This window comes from Halichoeres trimaculatus, unplaced genomic scaffold, assembly GCF_033239565.1.
Source record: "Halichoeres trimaculatus isolate MK-OKI-2021-1 unplaced genomic scaffold, fHalTri1.1 fHalTri1_scaffold_19, whole genome shotgun sequence".
Taxonomy (NCBI): domain Eukaryota; kingdom Metazoa; phylum Chordata; class Actinopteri; order Labriformes; family Labridae; genus Halichoeres; species Halichoeres trimaculatus.
Window position 1 is genome coordinate 5,920,777 of NW_027437197.1, and position 17,821 is coordinate 5,938,597.

Genomic DNA, 17,821 nt, shown 5'->3' on the forward strand with positions numbered 1-17,821 from the left:
GGCAGGTGTCGCTGTTTTAATCGAACGTGGTTGTGTTTGGTCACGTGACGGGGTGAAAGGTCAGGTTTCCCGGTTTGAATGTGCTAACAACAACAGGTCGGCTTCGCTGAATGGATGGAACGGAGAACCTGAATTTTGGTTTAAAACAGTTTAAATGTTATTTTTCAACGCTTTGTGATTGAAGCTCTTCTCAAAGCTTCAGGTAAGAACTTTCCTCACTCCGTTGACTCTTCATGACCCTGCTGTTAGGATGCTAACAGTTAGCTTTAGACTCTAACAGCCACTTTAAATCCTCAAAAACAGTTTATTATCATCTCTGTCCGTCCGTTTGGTTGTGTTCCGGCGGTTTGATTCGGTTTTGAGGCGTTAGTGAGGCCGTTTGTGTGCGGTGTGTGTCCGTCAGGTGTGCTCCCGTGCAGGTGAACAGAGGGATTAACTGTAAACTCATTATAATCTGACACGGTCAACCTCAGCTCTATTGTCCTGCTGCAGCACAGTCCGGCTCACTGGGCAGATTATCTCAGATTAAATTAGATGTTGTAGTTTCTATAGCTCTATATTCTCACTGAAGCAAGTTGTTGAGTTGTTATTTATTCCACCTAAGTCTCCTCTTACTCAGGTGGGTCGAAGAGAGAGTGTGGTCACAATATGACCTGAGATAACCCGGATCCGGATTATCCTGCTCCTTACAACTAGATTACAAGTCCTTATGGCCACATCTGTGTGAGTTATCTGTAGCTTGTTTGTTGCTATTATACCAATGTTAAACGTTGTTTGTGTTTTCATTTGTTGTCCCCTCAGTCTTCTGTGTTTCCGTGATGTTTTGTTGTTGTTTGTTGGAGCAGACTCCTGTCAGTCACATGTAAGATTTCAATCACAGTCAGAGCTGAGTCTTCATCTCTGGTAGGACCTGTCACTTCAGATACCCAAAGGTATCTTTACCTCACACTATATCGACTGATGTTTCAGTTCCACATTTCCAACATGTCTCCCAGCAAAAAGAGTCTTCAAAACTCTTCTTCTTCACAAAATGAGCGACATCACCAAGACTTTGTCCATTAATTATGCAGTTTTAAAAGGTGAAACATGTTTACTTTTTTAATAAACTGTACCACTACTACTGTAATTTTAGAGTGAAGATTTGCCTTCATTTATGTTAGAAGTCACCAGGATAAAACCTGCCTGTGCCTGAAGTGATCTTACCAGAGATCTTTGAGCCGCCTAGTGCCACTTCAGCAACTTAAACTGCCCAACGAGAATGCTGAGAGTGTGAGGTACTCTCCTGTAGGGGCCAACTACTTTCTTAGGAATCAGTGTTTCTTTTTTTTTTAAAGACACACCCAGACACATTAAATTCTGTGAATGAATCTTACTCAAATGGTTCCTGGTTGAATTAAAGCTGTTCTGTATATCTGGGTTGGATTAGATTGTTTTTTTCTTGAGAATTTCGAAGGAGTTTCACCCGTCTATCAGTCTGAGGTAAAGCTTTTTCAGGAGTCAAGTAGTGATTTCCCGGAAATTTAAAGGATTAATCACTTTGCAAGAGAAAGAAGAAGGAAAGGAATAGTGTCAGAGCTCTGATGTTTATCCTGTGAGCATGGTGTGTGTGTCTGATTGGTTAATCTTCTAATTATTATATTATTTTAAAGTCGCTTTCTGTATAGATAAGGTTGACCTGTCAGCATGGATCCCGGCCTGCTTATTGGATGGCAGCAGGAGAAAGAGGAGCTCAGTCGGGAGCTGTGTCGCCTGCACACAGAGCTGGCTGAGAGTCGAGCAGAGAAGGATGAGCTGGAGTCGAGGAACAGAGCGCTCAACGATAGGGTAAGGAGGAGGAGGAGGAGAATGGGGAGATGATTTGATCATCAGGGAATATTTATCCATAACCTCTTTCTTTCTCTTTTCAGCTGTGCCAAACTGTGTCTCCATCTCTTGCCCTTTCTTTGCGAGCGGAGGGAGAGATGAGGGAGTGGAAGAAGAGGGTAAGGGAGGGGAGGGAGAGGGAGGCGAGGCAGGCTCTGCTGGTCCACCGACTTCAGAACAAGGTGAGACCATTGAAAGATCAATAAACACAATTTTTAAGTCATTAATTTAATTTATTGAGGGAGGTAATATTCTTCTTAGGAATGCTCTAAGTGTTTTGTAGCTGTGTACTTAAGCGGTATTCCTTTGTGTGTGTGTTTGTAGGTGTTGGAGTACAGAGAGCAGTGTGAACGTTTGGGGCTACAGCTGCAGGAGGGACACACACAACTCATCAACACTGAGGTCAGACTCCAGCAGGAACTACAACTCTATTAATACCGTAAAACTAGGCAAACACCTTTGCCGTATACTAAAAACACCACCGCAGTTATAGAAGTTCTGCTGTAATATCACATGAGGGGGTTTGTAGTAATTTCTGTAGTTTTTAAAAAAATTTTTTTTACAGCGGAGGATCAAAGATGAACACTGTGACTCTCTGGAGAGCGCCCTCATCAGGCTGGAGGAGGAACAACAGAGGTGTGTGTGTAGATTTGTGTTTTTGTGTGATCCTGTGATTTGTGTATGCTGAGTTCACTCTGTGTCTCCGTCATCAGGTCAGAAGGTCTGGCTGAGACAAACTCTCTTCTACGAAACAAGCTCAGCCAATCAGAGGAGGAGAACCAGGCCCTGAGGGAGGATGTCCAGAAGCTGACATCTGATTGGACGAGAGCTGTGGAGGAGGCGGAGCACAGAGAGAGTGATTGGCAGAGAGAGAGGGAGGTTAGTGGGGTTTTTCTAGATGTTGTGAATTTCTGTAGACATCCTCTTCTGATAGTAAAAGAGTGTGTGTGTGTGTGTGCATGTGTGTGTGTCCACAGAGTCTGTCAGGTCATGTGGGTCAGCAGCAGGCTCGGTTGCTCTCAGTCTGGAGGTCTGTCGTCACTCTCAGACAGCATTGTCACACCGTCAAAACCGCAGCAGACAGGTACGACCACCTGTGTGTGTTCACAAATATTTCCGTCTTCGCAGATATTTTTGAGAAACCAGGCTGACCACTCCGTCTCTGTCTTTAGGGATCTGTGGCAGTTGAGGGCAGAGTTTTCTCGCCTCTCCTCCACCCTCCTCTCTGGCTGCGACTCCGTCTCCTCGTCTCTGCAGCTCAGCACGCCTCTCGTCAAACCTCCGTCCTCTGAGCCTCACCCTGAGCTCCCTCCACCTCCCTCCTCTCCCCCTCTATCCTCCACCCTGCTCCCTGCTCCTCTCACTTCGTCATCCCCTCTTGGAACATTCTCCTTGGATGAGCTGGAACACAAAGAGGAGGAGGAGGAGGAGGAGAGGTTGGAAGAGAGGGAGCAGGAAGTTTCAGAGCTGAAGCTTCTTCATGAGACAGAAGTTTCTAAGCTGACCGAGAGGTAAAAGTGTCTAAATCCTTTCCTGCTTCCTGGTCTGTGTGGCTCTAAACAAGACCAATGTTTACTAAAAGAACAGACCAGCTCACGCTCTGTTTTTCTCTTTTTAAGGATCGCAGAGCTCACTCGCACTCTGCAGGAAGAGGATGATCAGAGGAAGGACAGAGAGCAGGCGATGGAGAAATTTAAAGAAACAGAGCGGAAGCTGCAGTCTGTCAGTCAGGCTGTGGTCAAACTGGTGAGTGTGGAGCCTAACAGGTGTGTAAAGGTGTGTGTAGCATCAGGGGTCAAAGGTCACACTGTGTGTCTGCCTCCAGTCCAGAGTCCTGAGCAGCAGCAGCAGCAGGTCTCTGTGTGTTTCCTCAGAAGACCTCCTCAGTCAGGATCTGTCCTCACTGCTGTCTGTCCTGTCCCACACTGAGAGCGCCCTCCAGTGGAGACACCAGGAACTGCAGGTCAGACATCATGGATGTTCTGTATGAAGTTAGCTTTCTGCTCCCTCCTGATAGTACAAAAAGAAATACACCGTTAATTAGGGGTGGGGAAAAAATCAAAAATCGATATATCGCAGGACTAGGGATGGATACCTTTCAGATTTGAACCAATACGGCAGTGTTTCTCAAATATTTCAGACCAAGGACCGCTTACCCCCCCAGAAAACTCTTCCGGACCACCACAAGAAAAATAGCCCCAGATCAACACCCCAGAGAACAAACTCATAGACTATAAACTCAAATCATACTTGTTACAGCTTGCTAGGGCTGCAACTAACGATTATTTTGAAAATGGTTTATCCGCCAAGTATTTTTATGATTAAAATTATACATTTTATTTCTTCAATTCCCTTTAATCAGAACAATTTTTTTTTCAAAATGACTGTGATTAGAGTAAAAAATGTGCCCCTCATAGTTTGGTGTTTTTTTTTTTTTTTTTAGAATGAGGGAGAAAATGGACCTGAAAATCTGAGTAAAACTACATTACTGATACAGTATTCCAAACTACTTAAAATATCCAGTATTCAAATACTTAAATACTTAGATTATAATTAAATTCCTCAATGCTTTTATGAAACAATTTTTGTAGATTTTATCAATTTGCGTAGTAGCCGACCAACTCGCATCCCCACCCCCTCTTTTTTTCTTGAATGTTCCATTAAAAAATAACAAAACACAATTTACTCACGGTCTTTGCAGACCACTAGGGGGGAACTGGTGGACCCCTAGTGGTCCGCGGACCACAATTTGAGAAACACTGCAATACGGTATCTATTCCCAGTACCTAGCAATCGATACCGGTACCCAACCGTACCAATTTTCAGTACTTTTTTTGTGTTTATGAGGCAAAAAACATTAATTTGTTTAATAATAGAATATAATTCTTTTTTTAATTTAACATATTTATTTTTCAATTTATAACCTTGCAATGCTGTGTTCATGTCCAGCATGGAAAATCTCCTACTCTTCTACTCCCTCACAGTCACAAGGATGCATTGAGGTACCTAAACATGGTACCTTTTGATTTTACATGAATTGATACCCGGTAATTTTGACAGAATTCGGTCGGTACCTATGAAAGTACCTGATTTGGTACCCATCCCTAATCAGGATCTGTGTTTGACAATATCAAAATTGGAATTCTCAAAAACATCACCACTTTTCTCCAGCAGAGCGCGAAATGTTTCTCTCTGACTCACGTGATGTGAATTTTATAAGAAAATATGGCTCCTGGTAAAGGATGTAGACATTATCATTTAACTTTTTCACATGGTCTGGTGTTGGAAAAAAGCAAACTAAAAATCATAAATATCAAAGAATCACATTTTGAATCAGATCACCCCAGCCCTACAGGAAGTGGTAGCTCACTTTATAAAATGCTATGATACATAATAAGAAACGTGTATATTTGTGTTTCAGGGCGCAGATCTTTCTGTGCGGAGACTCGCTGAGGAGAACTCAGCTCTTCTGCTGCGCATCACACAGATGGAGGACGACAACCAGCGGCTGCAAGCGCACACACAATACACGCAGCGGGAGCTTACGCATGCACTGGACTCCCTCAGCAGGTACCAGCTGTCAGTCTGTGCTTTCATACAGGGGTCAAGTTTGACTGAACCCTTTAAGCTAACTTAGCACGTTTGTGTGTGTCAGGGAGCGCGAGGCGTCCTCTCTGCTCTTTCGGCAGGTGGAGGAGGTGCAGAGGAGAGAGGAGGGATGGAAGAGAGGGATGGAGAGTCTGAAGAAGGAGAGAGACAGACAGGAGGAGAGGGTCACACAGCTGGAGTCAGAAACACAAAAACGGTATGACATTGCTTTCCCAAAACTTCTTAAAGGGGGTTGTGTTGCTTTTAAATTCATTCATAAATTCATCTCTAAATGGTTTAATTTCAGAGTGGAGACTGAGCTGTTGGAGAACGTCCAGCTGTCAGAAAGAGAATCGAAGCATCGAATGGAGATCCACAACCTGAGGGTAATAATCCAGGATTGAAGCAGCTTCTTTTTACTTTTTCTTCTTTCTTTTCCTGACTTTTCCCATCCTTCTTCTGTTTGTCTCCTCTGTGTTTCGTCCTGTAGAGGTCGTTAGAAAGAGAGCAGCTGGTGAGACAGAAAGCTGAAGAGGAAGTGGCTGACTCCAGAGACGCCCTGCAGAAGGTAAGATATGAACCATCTCAGGGAAAGTCATCATGAATCGTTTGGTTCTTGTGTCGTTAATCGTAAAGATTTCACTTCTTTGCTCTCCTGCTTCAGTCCAGGGAGAGTGTGTTGCATCTTTCGACCTCTGAGTGTGTCTTAAAGCGGGACTTGGAGGAGACCCGGGATGCTCTGGAAAAAATGGCGTCCCTGAGCTCGGCTCTGGCGTTAGACAAGAGAGATCTGAACAAGCAGCTGCTGCAGGTACGACGACTTGATGAGCAGCTTCTATGCGTCACTGAGGATGTTATTCATCACATTCAATAAAAAAACAAAGTGACTATTTTTGTGTCTGGTGTCCAGCTGGAGAGTGAGCTTTCAAACAGCCAATCACAGCTGCAGGATGTGAGGTCAGAGGTCAGCTCTCTGCAAAGGGAGGTTGCAACTCTAAACCTGGACTGCAGCCAGCTCAGGTGAGATTTATGTCATGAAACTAAGTTTTTACTGTAATTCCTAATCAAGGATTTAACATTTACACTCATATTAAGCATGTAATCCGTTTAAACCATCTTTTTTTTTTAAAGAAATCTGTAATCCTGGGAGTGATGATTTTGTGTCTGTTGTTCAGAGAGCAGAGAGAGGAGGAGGCTGAAGTCATCCGTCAGCTAAAAGAGAAAGACACAGAGATGGACAGAATGATGGAGGACAAGGAGAGACAGCTGACCTCCCTGATGGAGGAGAAGGAGAGGGATGGTGGTCAGCTGGAGGAGGTAAAGTGAAGAAGAGGTGACGTCATTTGACTCTTCTACATTCATATGATTGGTAATGTATCATCTGTGTTTGTGGCCCTTAGTTGTCCTCCCAGCATACCTCGGTGAGCAAGGAGCTGAAGGAGGCGCAGGAGCAGTTGCGACAGGCTGCGGAGGATGCAAGGAGGAGAGACAGGCTGCAGGAGGAGCAGGAGATAGAAAGCAGGAGGCTACAGGAGGAGCAGGAGAGTCTGCAGAGACACAGGGAGCAGCTGGAGGAGGAGCTGCAGGAGCTCAGGTAGATTATCCTCATAGTTTTAAGAGTGGACAGCATGGCTCCGCCATTTACCATCGTTTGGTTTTGATGCCAAATTTTTTTTTTTCTTTAGAGTGTCAGATCTTTTCTTGGCTCACCCACCTGACATACTTCACAATCCCTGAAAAAAAAACACAAGAACGGCAGCTGTCAGTTATCAAAACGTGACTTGAAGCCTTGTTTTTAAACTCTTATAACTAAAGAAAACGAAACTTTTATCTTCAAATCACCACAACAACTGGATGTGGGAAACATTTCTACAAGGTGTATTAATTTTTCAAAGTTTGACCACAGCCCATCTGGAATGACTGGGGAGATGGAATTTTTGACCTATACTGCAGCCAGCCACAAGGGGGAGCAGTTTTTGTGGCGACCTCACTTTGAGCCGACATCCCTTTTTTTTAACAGTCTATGGTTCTAATCCAGGTTGTTACCGCTGCCAAGGAGCTTATGTTTTTGGGAGCGTTTTTCTGCCTGTTTGTGAACAACATGACTCAACAAGTAATGAACGGATCTTGATGAAATTTTCAGGAAATGTTTAAAGTGGGACAAGGAAGAAGTGATTGAATTTTGGAGGTAAATTTTTCAAAGGATTCATTATCATTGTGAGATAGGGCCATTTACACCATATGTGTATATAACTCCACCATAAATGGTCGGGTTGCTTTGCAAAACAAAACAAGACAAGGTCACCATAATTTCTGACAGATGTAAAAGTACAATCCAAATCCTGGCAATATTCTGGATACTAAGATCTGGAATATGAAATATGTACTGGGTCATCATGATTTTCAACACTGTCAGGAAACAAATTATCATACAAACCTGCAACTAACACCAAATTGTAGCAGACAGTCTGCTGAAAGGGAGTATAACATTAAAGTAGGACTAAAGGGTTGTGTCACAATCACAATCTGCTTGGCGGAGGTTTGCGCTCTCTGAGTGATTTTCTAGTTTACTCTCTGTGACCAGCATGAAACAACACACATTGTTTCAATAGACTAACACTGACACATGATCAGACTAACACTGTCTGACTCTTTACAGGTGTACGTCAGTGTCTCTCCACCAGCAGCTCAGTCAGTTGCAGCAGCAGGTGTCTCAGTGTGAGGTGGACAAACATCAGCTGAATGCACACGTCGCCGTTCTGCAGCAGGCCAAACAAACGCTTCAAGGTCAGCGTGAGAGACAACATGGCTAAATCTACACAGCATTTAAAGTGATACTCCGGGATGGAACAAGTTGGGTCCTATCACAAGGTTTAGGGCAGAAATTACCCCTACAGCAGTGATTTTGTGCAGCAGAAGCCCAGAGCGCTCGCACCAAACACCCCCTCCCTGCTCCCCTGCTGGTTTCCTCTGCACTCATAAACGGACTCCTACTGAAAAAGTCTGATATTGGTCTGCATTCACGCTTTATTTAGAGAATTTTCAGTGCGTTACTTTCACACAAAAACACCGCTAAATAAGGCTCTAGTTCTCATCGTGTCGTAAAACGGCGCTACCTCCGCTGCAGAGCCACAGCTGGCTATGAGGCGCTTGCCGCTTAGTGTATCAGTCCCCGCGCGGTGTGCCAGATATAAACAAACGCAGGTAGTCTGCCAGGACGAAGAGACACGATGAGAACTAGAGCCTTATTTAGCGGTGTTCTTGTGTGAAAGTAACACGCTGAAAATTTTCTAAATAAAGCGTGAATGCAGACCAATGTCAGATTTTTGTGGTGGGAGTCCGTTTATTTGTGTTTTTGGTCAAGTAAAATAAAATATATAAAAAATGGCCCCGTCTGAGTGCAGAGGAAACTGGCAGAGGAGCAGGGGGGGGGGTGTTTGGTGCGAGCGCTCTGGGCTTCTGCTGCACAAAAACACTGCTGTAGGGGTAATTTCTGCCCTAAACCTTGTGATAGGACCCAACTTGTTCCATCCTGGAGTATCACTTTAGGGCTCCACTACACATGATACAAAGAAAGGCTGCAACACCACGTCTGGACACAGGGTGGTGCTGTGACCGTCAAACAGTAGAATCAAAAAAATATCCAAATGTGTTTCTGTTGTGACCACATGTTTCCGAGCATTTATGTGTTAATAAGGTTTATGTTTTCGTCTGAAGGAGAAATCAAGTGGCTGAAAGAGGAGCTGGAGAGAGCAACAGCCGGAAGAGGACAAGACAAAGAGCAGAAAAGAAGGAGCGAAGAGGTGAGGGAGGCGCTGAAGGAGGAGATGGAGAGGCTCACAGAGGAGATGGAGGAACTGATGCAGAGGAGGACAGAGGAGACCGAAGAGAGGATGGAGGAGAAGGAGGCCTGGCAGAGAGAGCGGGAGGCACTGAGCGAGGAGCTTGGGACGAAGGACGGAGAGCTGGAGGCGCTGAGGAGGCGCACACAGGGACTGACAGAGGAGGAGAAGGAGAGAGAAAGAGAAATGGAGGGACTGAGAATGGAGATGGTGGAGAGGGAGGCGAAAATCAGCCACATGATGGAGAGAATACTCCGGATCGAAGGAGAGAGGAAGAGAGTGGAGGAGGAGGTGGAGAGGACCAAGATGAAGTATACAGAAGAGGAGGTGAAGAGGGAGGAAGAGATCAGTGCGCTTTGTGACCGGATGGAGAGACTGGAAAGGGAAAAGGAGGAGAAGGAGGAAGAGATGGAAAAGCAAAAAGGTGAAGCAGAGGAGGAGATAGAAAGATGGAGGAAGAGGGTGGAGATGCAGGAGGAGGAGACAAGCAGACTGATGAAGGAAGTCCTCAAATTAGAGGAGGACAAAAAGGAGGAGAAGAGAGAGAAGGAGAGGCTGAAGGAGAAAGAGGGGGAGAGAAGAAAGAGAAAGGAGGAGGAGATGGAGCAGCTGAGAGATGAAGTGTGGAGGGCGGAGGGGGAGATGGAGAAGCTGAAGGACAAAGTGGGGGAGGTGGAGCTGCTGAGGCTGAAGCTCAACGTGGCCAAAGAGGAGTGTGAGGAGATGAAGGAGGAGGTGGAGCGGAGGGAGCGCAGCCTGGAGCGACAGATGAGCGCCGTGAGGGAGCGGGAGGAGGAGGTGGAGGAGCTGAGAGCTCGACTGAGGCTGTCAGAGGAGCAGGGGGAGGAGGCAGAGAGGGAGCGACGAGAGGCTCATGAGAAACTGAGGCTGAAGGAGGTGAGGGAGGAGCAGCTTGAGGTCCTGCTGAGAGAAACCCGAGCGCTCCTGGAGAAGGAGAAAAAGGAAGGAGGAGAAAGAGATGGAAGGATCTCCGCTCAGGTCAGAGAACTGCAGGAGGCTCGAAATCAGAGTGAAGGAGCAAAAAGGAGAGCCAAAGAGCGGGAGGAGGCGTGTGAGAAGCTGGAGGAGGAGGTGAAGGTGTGGAGAGGAAAAGCAGAGCAGTTTGTGAAAGATGTCACAAAGCTCAACCTCCTCCTGAAGGACCGAGAGGAGGAACTGAGGCAGCTAAGAGCCACACTGGAGGAGAAAGAGGAGGAGTGGGAGAGGGAAAGGGAGGAGCTGAAGAGAGTGGAGTCAGAGAGGAGGAGGAGGCTCGAAAACAAGCTGACAGAGATGGAGGAGGAGAAGAGGAGGCTGGAGGACAGAGTGAAAGAGGTTGAGGAGGAACTCGATGAGGAGAATGAGGCACTGAGGAGAGCCAGGGAGGAGAAGAGGAGGTTACAGGACAGGCTGAAAGACACAGAGGAGTTCAAAGAGACAGGAGAAGAACTGAGGAGGACAGAGGAGGAGCTGAGGAGGCTGGAAGACAAACTAAGAGAGATGGAGGAGGTGTTGAGGAGGGTGAGGAATGAGAAGCGGGAGGTGGAGGATGAACTGAGGAGGGTGAAAGAGGAGCAAGGGCGACTGGAAGAGAATGAGAGAAGTCAGATCCTCCTGGTGGAGGAGAGAGGGAGGTCCAGGATGAAGGAGTTTGAGAAGGAGAAAGCAGGACTGTTGGAGGAGTTGAAGAGGAGGGAGAGGGAGGTGGAAATGCTCAAAGAGGAGGTGAAGACACAGAAAGATAGGGCACAGGAAGAGCTGAGGAGGAGGAGAGAGGAAGTATCTGTGCTTAAGGAGGAGTTAGCAAGGGAGCAAACAGAAACAGAGGAGTTACAGGAGAGGCTAAGGAGATCTGAAAAGGAGGTGATAGTGCTCAGGGAGGAGGTTAAAAGGGAACAAAAGGAGAAGAAGGAGGCACAGGAGGAGATGGTTACCCTCACAGAGCAGAGAAGGAGGGAGGATAAGAATCAGGATGAGGTCAAAGAGGAGACAGAGAAGGAGCTCAGGAGGAGTGAAAGAGAAGTGTCTGTCCTGAGAGAGGAGGTGCAAAACGAGCAAAGAGAGAAGACTGAGATTAAGGAGGAGCTGATGAAGAGAACTGATGACATCACAGCTCTAAGAGAAGAGGTGCAGAAGGAGCAGAGGCAAAGGGAGGAGGTTCAGGAGGAGCTGAGGAAAACCCAGACTGAGCTGGTTTCTCTCACAGAGGAGGTTCAAAGGAAAGAAAAGAGGAGGGAACAGATAGAAGAGGAGTTAATGACAACTAAAAAAGAAGCAACAGCACTTAGAGAGGAGGTGCAGAGCGAGCGGGGTGTGAGGGGGGAGTTAGAGGAGGAGCTGAAGAAGATCAAGAACAATTTGACATTCATCACAGAGGAGGTCCAAAGGGAGGAAAGGGAGAAGAAAGAGGTGCAAGAAGAGTTAATGAGGGAGCAGAGGAGGAGGGAGGAGGTACAAGAGAAGTTGGCAAAAGCTGAAAAGGAGGCGGCTGCTCTCAAAGAGAAGGTACAGAAGGAGCGGAGGAGACGGGAGGAGGTGCAAGAGAAGCTGAAAGAAGTGCAGGAAAGTGTGGAAGGGATGAGGATGAACCTTGGCTCGCTGCAGACTCAGGTACGCTCACAGTCAACACTGAACACACACACACACTTCCTGTTACTGCTCAACTCTGCCTCTAGTGACCACTCACAGAATTACAAGTAAATGTTGTGCTTTGAAAAACATGGATCTCTATTAAAGTGATACTCTGGGATGGAACAAGTTGGGTCTTATCACAAGGTTTAGGGCAGAAATTACCCCTACAGTAGTGTTTATGTGCAGCAGAAGGCCAGAGCGCTCGCACGAAACACCCTCTCCCTGCTCCTCTGCCGGTTTCCTCTGCACTCAGACGGGACCATATTTTACTTGACCAAAAACACAAATGAACGGACTCCCACCAAAAAAATCTGTAGGGGTAATTTCTGCCCTAAACCTTGTGATAGGACCCAACTTGTTCCATCCCAGAGTATCACTTTATAACAGAGGTCTACAGAAGAGGATAATGGCCACTGTAAAAAAATATACACTTTTTTTTACACTATTTGTTCAGAAAAAAACATCAGAATTCTGAGATTAAAGTCATAATTCAGACTTTTTTTCAGTATTCTGACAATAATCTCAGAATTCTAAAAAAAAAAAAAAGACCAAATTCTGAGATTACTCATGAATCCTCTTCTGTAGGAGTCCAACTTATACTAACTTTAAGTGTTTTTCTTTAACTCCAAAACTTTTCTTGCAGCATTTCTGTATTTTTGTTTCTGTGTTAATTTCTGATTCCTCTCTTTTTCTGTGTCAGGTGTCAGATCAGAATCAGAGCAGGGAGCGAGTAAAACAGGAGGTGAAGGAAAAAGAGGAGGAAGCACAGCAGATGAGAGAAGGTCTGAGGGCTGCGCTGGAGGAGATGACGAATCTGAAGTTTCTCCTGCAGGTACGACACCTCCTGGGGAAACTCTTTTGCTCTGTTTTCCCAAAGTACTGACTCTGGTTTTGTCGTTCAGGAGAGCCACGCAGAAGGGGAGCGCTTGAGAAGGATCCTGAAAGAGAAGAAGGAGGAGGTGGAGAGATTCAAAGAGGGGAACCTCCACACAGTAAAGGAAGAGGTGCAACGAGAGAGGGAGGAGATGGAGAAGGAGAGAGTGGAGGTGGAGGAGTTGAGAGCAAGAGCGAAGGCTTTGGAGAAGAGGAGAAGAGAGATGTTGGAGGAACTCGAGGAGGCCCGTCTGGACAGGGAGAATGCAGAGGAGGAGAAGACCAAGGTGGAGGAGCGATGGAAGAGCAGAGTTAAAGAGATGGAGGAGAAGCAGGAGGTGAAGCTGAAAGCGCTTTTGAAGGAAATACAAGAGCTGAAGGAGCAAGCAGAAGAGAAGGAGAAGGAGTGGAGGGCTGGATTGGAGGAGGCGAGGAAGGAGGTGGAGGAGAGCCGGGCTGAGCTGAGGCGGGTTACAGCTGTGGCTGCTTTGTTGGAGGAGCATAAAAGACAGGTCTCTGCTGTTTCTGCTGAAAGAGGAAGAGAAGAGGAAACAGATGGGCAGAGAACAGGAGGAGGAGGGGAGGTGAGGAGGAGGTTTTAATGACTTTAGAGAAACTATTGATAAAAAAAAAAACATTAATTGTGACGACCATTGTGTTGTGAATCTTGTTTCTGTCTGCAGAAGGAGGAGCAGGGGCTCTCCTCTCTGCCAGTGGAGAAAGAGGAAATCAGGAGGCTTCTGAGGCAGAGAGAAGAGGAGGTACACGTTCTGTTAACTCTGTGTTTTTTTATGACGATGTTTTGAGTTTTATCTCTGAAGTCGTGTGTGTGTGTGTGTGTGTGTGTGTGTGTGTGTGTGTGTGTGTGTGTGTGTGTGTGTGTGTGTGTGTGTGTGTGTGTGTGTGTGTGTGTGTGTGTGTGTGTGTGTGTGTGTGTGTTTGTGAAGGTGTACAGTCTGACTCAGAGGACAGAGGAGCTGGAGAAAGACAGAGATCGCGTCCGATTGGCTCTGGAGCTCACTGAGGCAGCTATGATTGGCTACAGGGAGAGAGCCCACCAACAGGAGCAGAGCTCGGGGGCGGGGCTTAACACTGAGCAGGTCGGTGTCTCTGATTGGACAGCTGCTTTATCCAGAGACAAATGAGATTTCATGATCAAATGATTTTGTGTTTGGTGTGTGTGTGTGTGTGTGTGTGTGTGTGTGTCAGCAGGGTGATGCGGACAGACTCTTGGTCCTGCAGCGACTGGTGGCTGAACTTGAACTGGATGTAAAACGACTGAAGAACAAAAACTCACAACTTGAACATCAGAAGGAAAAACTGAAAAGAGACAGAAACTCACTAAGAGACACGCTGAGACAGGTACACACACACACACCTGGACACACTGAAAGACAGGTGTACACACACAGAAACAATGTTGTGTCATGTTTCAGGTGGAGGGAGAACGACTGATGTTCAGACAGAGACTGACCGACAGCCGCAGATCTCAGGTGAGACACAGCAAAGTGTGTTTGTTAGTGTGAGTGTGTGTCAGTGTGTGTGTAAAGCTGTTGTGTTTGTTAAACAGAGTTTGGACACCACAGAAGAAGACCGTCTCAGGAGCAAAGTGAGGGAGCTGGAGGACCAGGTGAGACCACCACAGAAGAAGAGGAGTAAGATATTTTCTTTTTCCATCGTCAGGTGGATGCTGATGATGTCACTTTGTCTCCTCCCCCTCAGGTGAGTCAGCTGCGCCTCTCGATGGCTGTGAATCAGCAGCAGAGGGCGGAGTTTATCCAGCAGTCTTCCAGGAACAGCCAATGGCTGCTCTCTCTGAGACACGACCTCACAGACTCGCTGGATGCTGTCACACGCCGGCCAGTCCCAGCCGTGCTGGAGTCTGAGACACAGCGATTGGACCGCAGCCTCAGAGAGGAGGAGCTTAAGATGTCTCTCAGCCAATCATAACGCCTAAATGATTAAATCTATTAAAGCTTCTGACCAAACAATGCAAAACTTTTGTGGACTGAAAGACAATCTTAAAAGTGCTGTTTCAATGCTGCGTTCAGGAACCAAAAGGAAAACTGACTTCCTCATAAGGGTGGTACTGATCAAGAGGATCTGCCTTATATCAGGGTCTGTGACCGAGGCCAGCCTCTCTAAGTGGCCCTGAATGTAACCACAGCTCCCTGCAGATGGAGACTTGCTGCTTTCCCCTGTTTCTTTTGGTTCACCTCAATGTCATTGTTTCTTTCTGAGTCACCACAGTTTAAGTTTCTCTGTCATCACAAACAATCAGTGAGCTGCCTGTTACACTGTACAATGTGCTCTCAGCTATGTTCCTTATAGTTCCTTTTTTGTTTTAAAGAGGGTTTAGTTTTTGTACAACCTGTGGTTAAAAGTTACTAACGCATCAAGTCCAGTATCTGAGCATGAAATAGGTTTATGGTCTTGAGCTGTTACATTTCTTATTTATACTTTAGCTCAATCTCAGAGGGAAATATTGAACTTTTAAATGCACTATTTTATAGCTTTAAGCCAAAAACAGTTACTTTTTGTAGAGCTTGACCATAAATGTACAAAAAGCTTTATGTGTAGAAAATCCGCCCTGTGGTTTGTTTCTGTAGCGGTTACACAAAGTTAAAAACATCCAGATGAGTTTTCCTACAGATGTGACAGTGTTGTTTTTTTTGAAAGGTGCTTTAAATTATTTTCTGTTTGAGGATGAGCCCAAATGTTAACTTGTTTATTTATTATTTCCTGTTTGTATTTATAAACTCTCCTCATGTAAGTCACACCCTGAGCTGTGGCCACACTACATTACCCATAGTCCTCCAGCCTGAGCTGGGAGTCCGACTTGGGTAGAGGTCAAAAGTCATGTGTGATTATGACGTTGAATAAAAACCAAAGTTTAGATTTTTAAAGTGACTCGTTTCATTTGTAGCTGAAGGGAAAAAAAAAGGGCAAGCCCAGTGAGGAGGAGGAGGAGGCAGCAGTAGCTTCTTCCTCCTCCCCTTACCCTCTTTCTCTCTCCCCTCTGTCTCCTCCATCACCTCTCCATGTCATTGCCCTCATGGCCCACACCCAAAAACCTAGTCCAGGTAGATGGCCATCCACCAAATCCTGGTTCTTCTTTTCTGTCCCTTAAAAAGAAAAAAAAAGAAAAAAATGCAAACATATAAAATAAATCAAAAAGGAAACAAAAAATTAATAAAAAAAATAAAAGTGAGAAAAAAATAAAAAAATAATGCAAACAAATAAAATAAATAAATAAAAAGTGAGAAAAAAGGAAAAAAATGCAAAACAAATAATAATGCAACTAAATAAAAAAAAACATAAGGAAATAAATAAGAAAAATAAAAGTGAGAAAAAAATGCAAAAAAATAATAATAATGCAAACAAATAAAATTATCAAATAAGGAAATAAACAAATAAAAATAAAAATTACATCACCCCATATGTCTGTTCGTGTTTTCTTATAAGAGTGGTAACAAAATAATGGAACTAGTTTTAAATATCAAATAAAAATTTAAACCACACATCTGCCAAACTTCTTTAAAGTTCAAATTGTGTGTTTTTTTAAAAAACGTCAAAATCCAAACTAATTGAGGTAATCTGTGTTTCAATGTGTTTCCAGTGTGCTGTTAATTAAATCAACTTGTATTTGCTTGGAAAATACATTTTCACGGGTCCACAGGTTTTCACACAGCTGGTGCTAGTCAGCTGAGAGGCTGACGTCTTCAAGTCAAATTGATTAGAGGATACAAGACCAGATTAAAGTTATGAAATGGAGCAGAGGAATTCAGTAGTTAGGATCAGAAATTTTGGGGGCTAAAATCTTTTTGAGGTCAAAATGGTCTGAATATGAAGAACAATCTGGTTTAAATCCAGATGCTGATCCTGCCGTAAAAAAACCCTCACATATTTCCCTCATATCGCCCCCTAATGGAGAATATTTTCCCTGGTCAGAAGCAGCGTTTGCTGATGTTTACGCAGCATGTGGCGCTGCAGAAAAACTCACCACTTATCATCTGGTATCAATAGACACCGGAGGGACAGGTGGAGATTGATTTCTTTCAGGGTTAAATCTTCTTATTTAATTAAAAGGTCTCAAAAAAGAATACTTCCTGAGATCATTGGGTTCCAAATCATCTCAAACTGGTTTCTTGAACATGGCACCCAGTTCCCCAACAGAGCTCCTTTGGGGTGTGGTGGAACAGGAAATTCTCATTGTGGTATCCAGCTGACAAATCTGCAGCAACTGTGTGATGCTAACATGTCGATACAGACCAAAATCTCTAAGGGAAACTTTCCAGCATCCTGTTGAATCTACACCTTAAAGTATTAAGGCAGTTTGAAGGCCAAAAAAGGAGTAAAACCCAGGACTAGCAAGGATAGAATTGAGCGCTTTCAGGATGAGATATAATAGAAGAAATGAGTAAAAAGAGGATCAATCTCTCTAATGAGAAACCATCAACATGATCATTTTCTGTGCTTTACGTGTCAACAGAGTCATTAATATTTACACAGACTGTAACTAAAACACACACACATACACACAGGAGTGTTTGTTTGTGGAGGGCAGATGTCTCTCTGTCACTCAGCTGAGTGATAATCCTACTGGAAACCACGTCTATTTTTACCGCCCCCTCCTCCTCCTCCTCTTCCTCCTCCTCCTCCTCTCTCCCTCTCTCAGCTGTATCTGCTCTCAGTGTTTCTGTCTCCTCACTCTGAGCAGCAGCAGGAAAACGTGTCACAGGTAGGCCACTGGGTTTAAAGTCTCTGATCTTTACTTTCTGTGCAGGATCTTTACTTTCGCTGTCTGGGGTTCATCGTGGAAGATCAAAATTAAAAGTTTGAATGTTTTAATGATAATGACAGAAAAATGTTTATCCTGAGGGAATTTCTGGAAAGTTGATTGTGGTTTCATAAAGATGGAGAAGACTTTGAACGTCTCTCCTTCTGTCTGCTGAGCTCACAGCTTCTATAAATGAACCCAGAGCTTTATACAGTTATAACTTCACTTTTACTGCTCAGTTATT

General features: G+C 44.9%; 1 protein-coding gene across 4 annotated transcripts; it reads left to right on the top strand.

The window, feature by feature from the left end:
- Positions 1-54: 54 nt before the first annotated feature.
- On the top strand, positions 55-15,636 carry LOC141808142 (uncharacterized). 4 transcript variants are annotated; one of them, XM_074694525.1, is made up of 28 exons: positions 55-202; positions 1,650-1,824; positions 1,908-2,045; positions 2,188-2,265; positions 2,429-2,499; positions 2,577-2,742; positions 2,841-2,947; positions 3,036-3,374; positions 3,483-3,609; positions 3,689-3,826; positions 5,285-5,433; positions 5,519-5,668; positions 5,759-5,837; positions 5,942-6,019; positions 6,116-6,262; positions 6,362-6,471; positions 6,627-6,768; positions 6,852-7,045; positions 8,111-8,238; positions 9,169-11,903; positions 12,625-12,756; positions 12,827-13,381; positions 13,481-13,558; positions 13,745-13,897; positions 14,007-14,159; positions 14,234-14,290; positions 14,368-14,427; positions 14,520-15,636. In XM_074694525.1, the coding sequence occupies exons 2-28, from the start codon at positions 1,684-1,686 to the stop codon at positions 14,745-14,747; spliced, it is 6,633 nt and encodes a 2,210-aa protein (XP_074550626.1). In that variant the 5' UTR covers positions 55-202; positions 1,650-1,683; the 3' UTR covers positions 14,748-15,636. The 4 variants fall into 4 exon arrangements, with proteins under 4 accessions (XP_074550626.1, XP_074550627.1, XP_074550628.1 ...); XM_074694526.1 differs by having other exon boundaries at positions 1,665-1,824; XM_074694527.1 differs by having other exon boundaries at positions 14,010-14,159; positions 14,520-15,635.
- Positions 15,637-17,821: the final 2,185 nt, after the last annotated feature.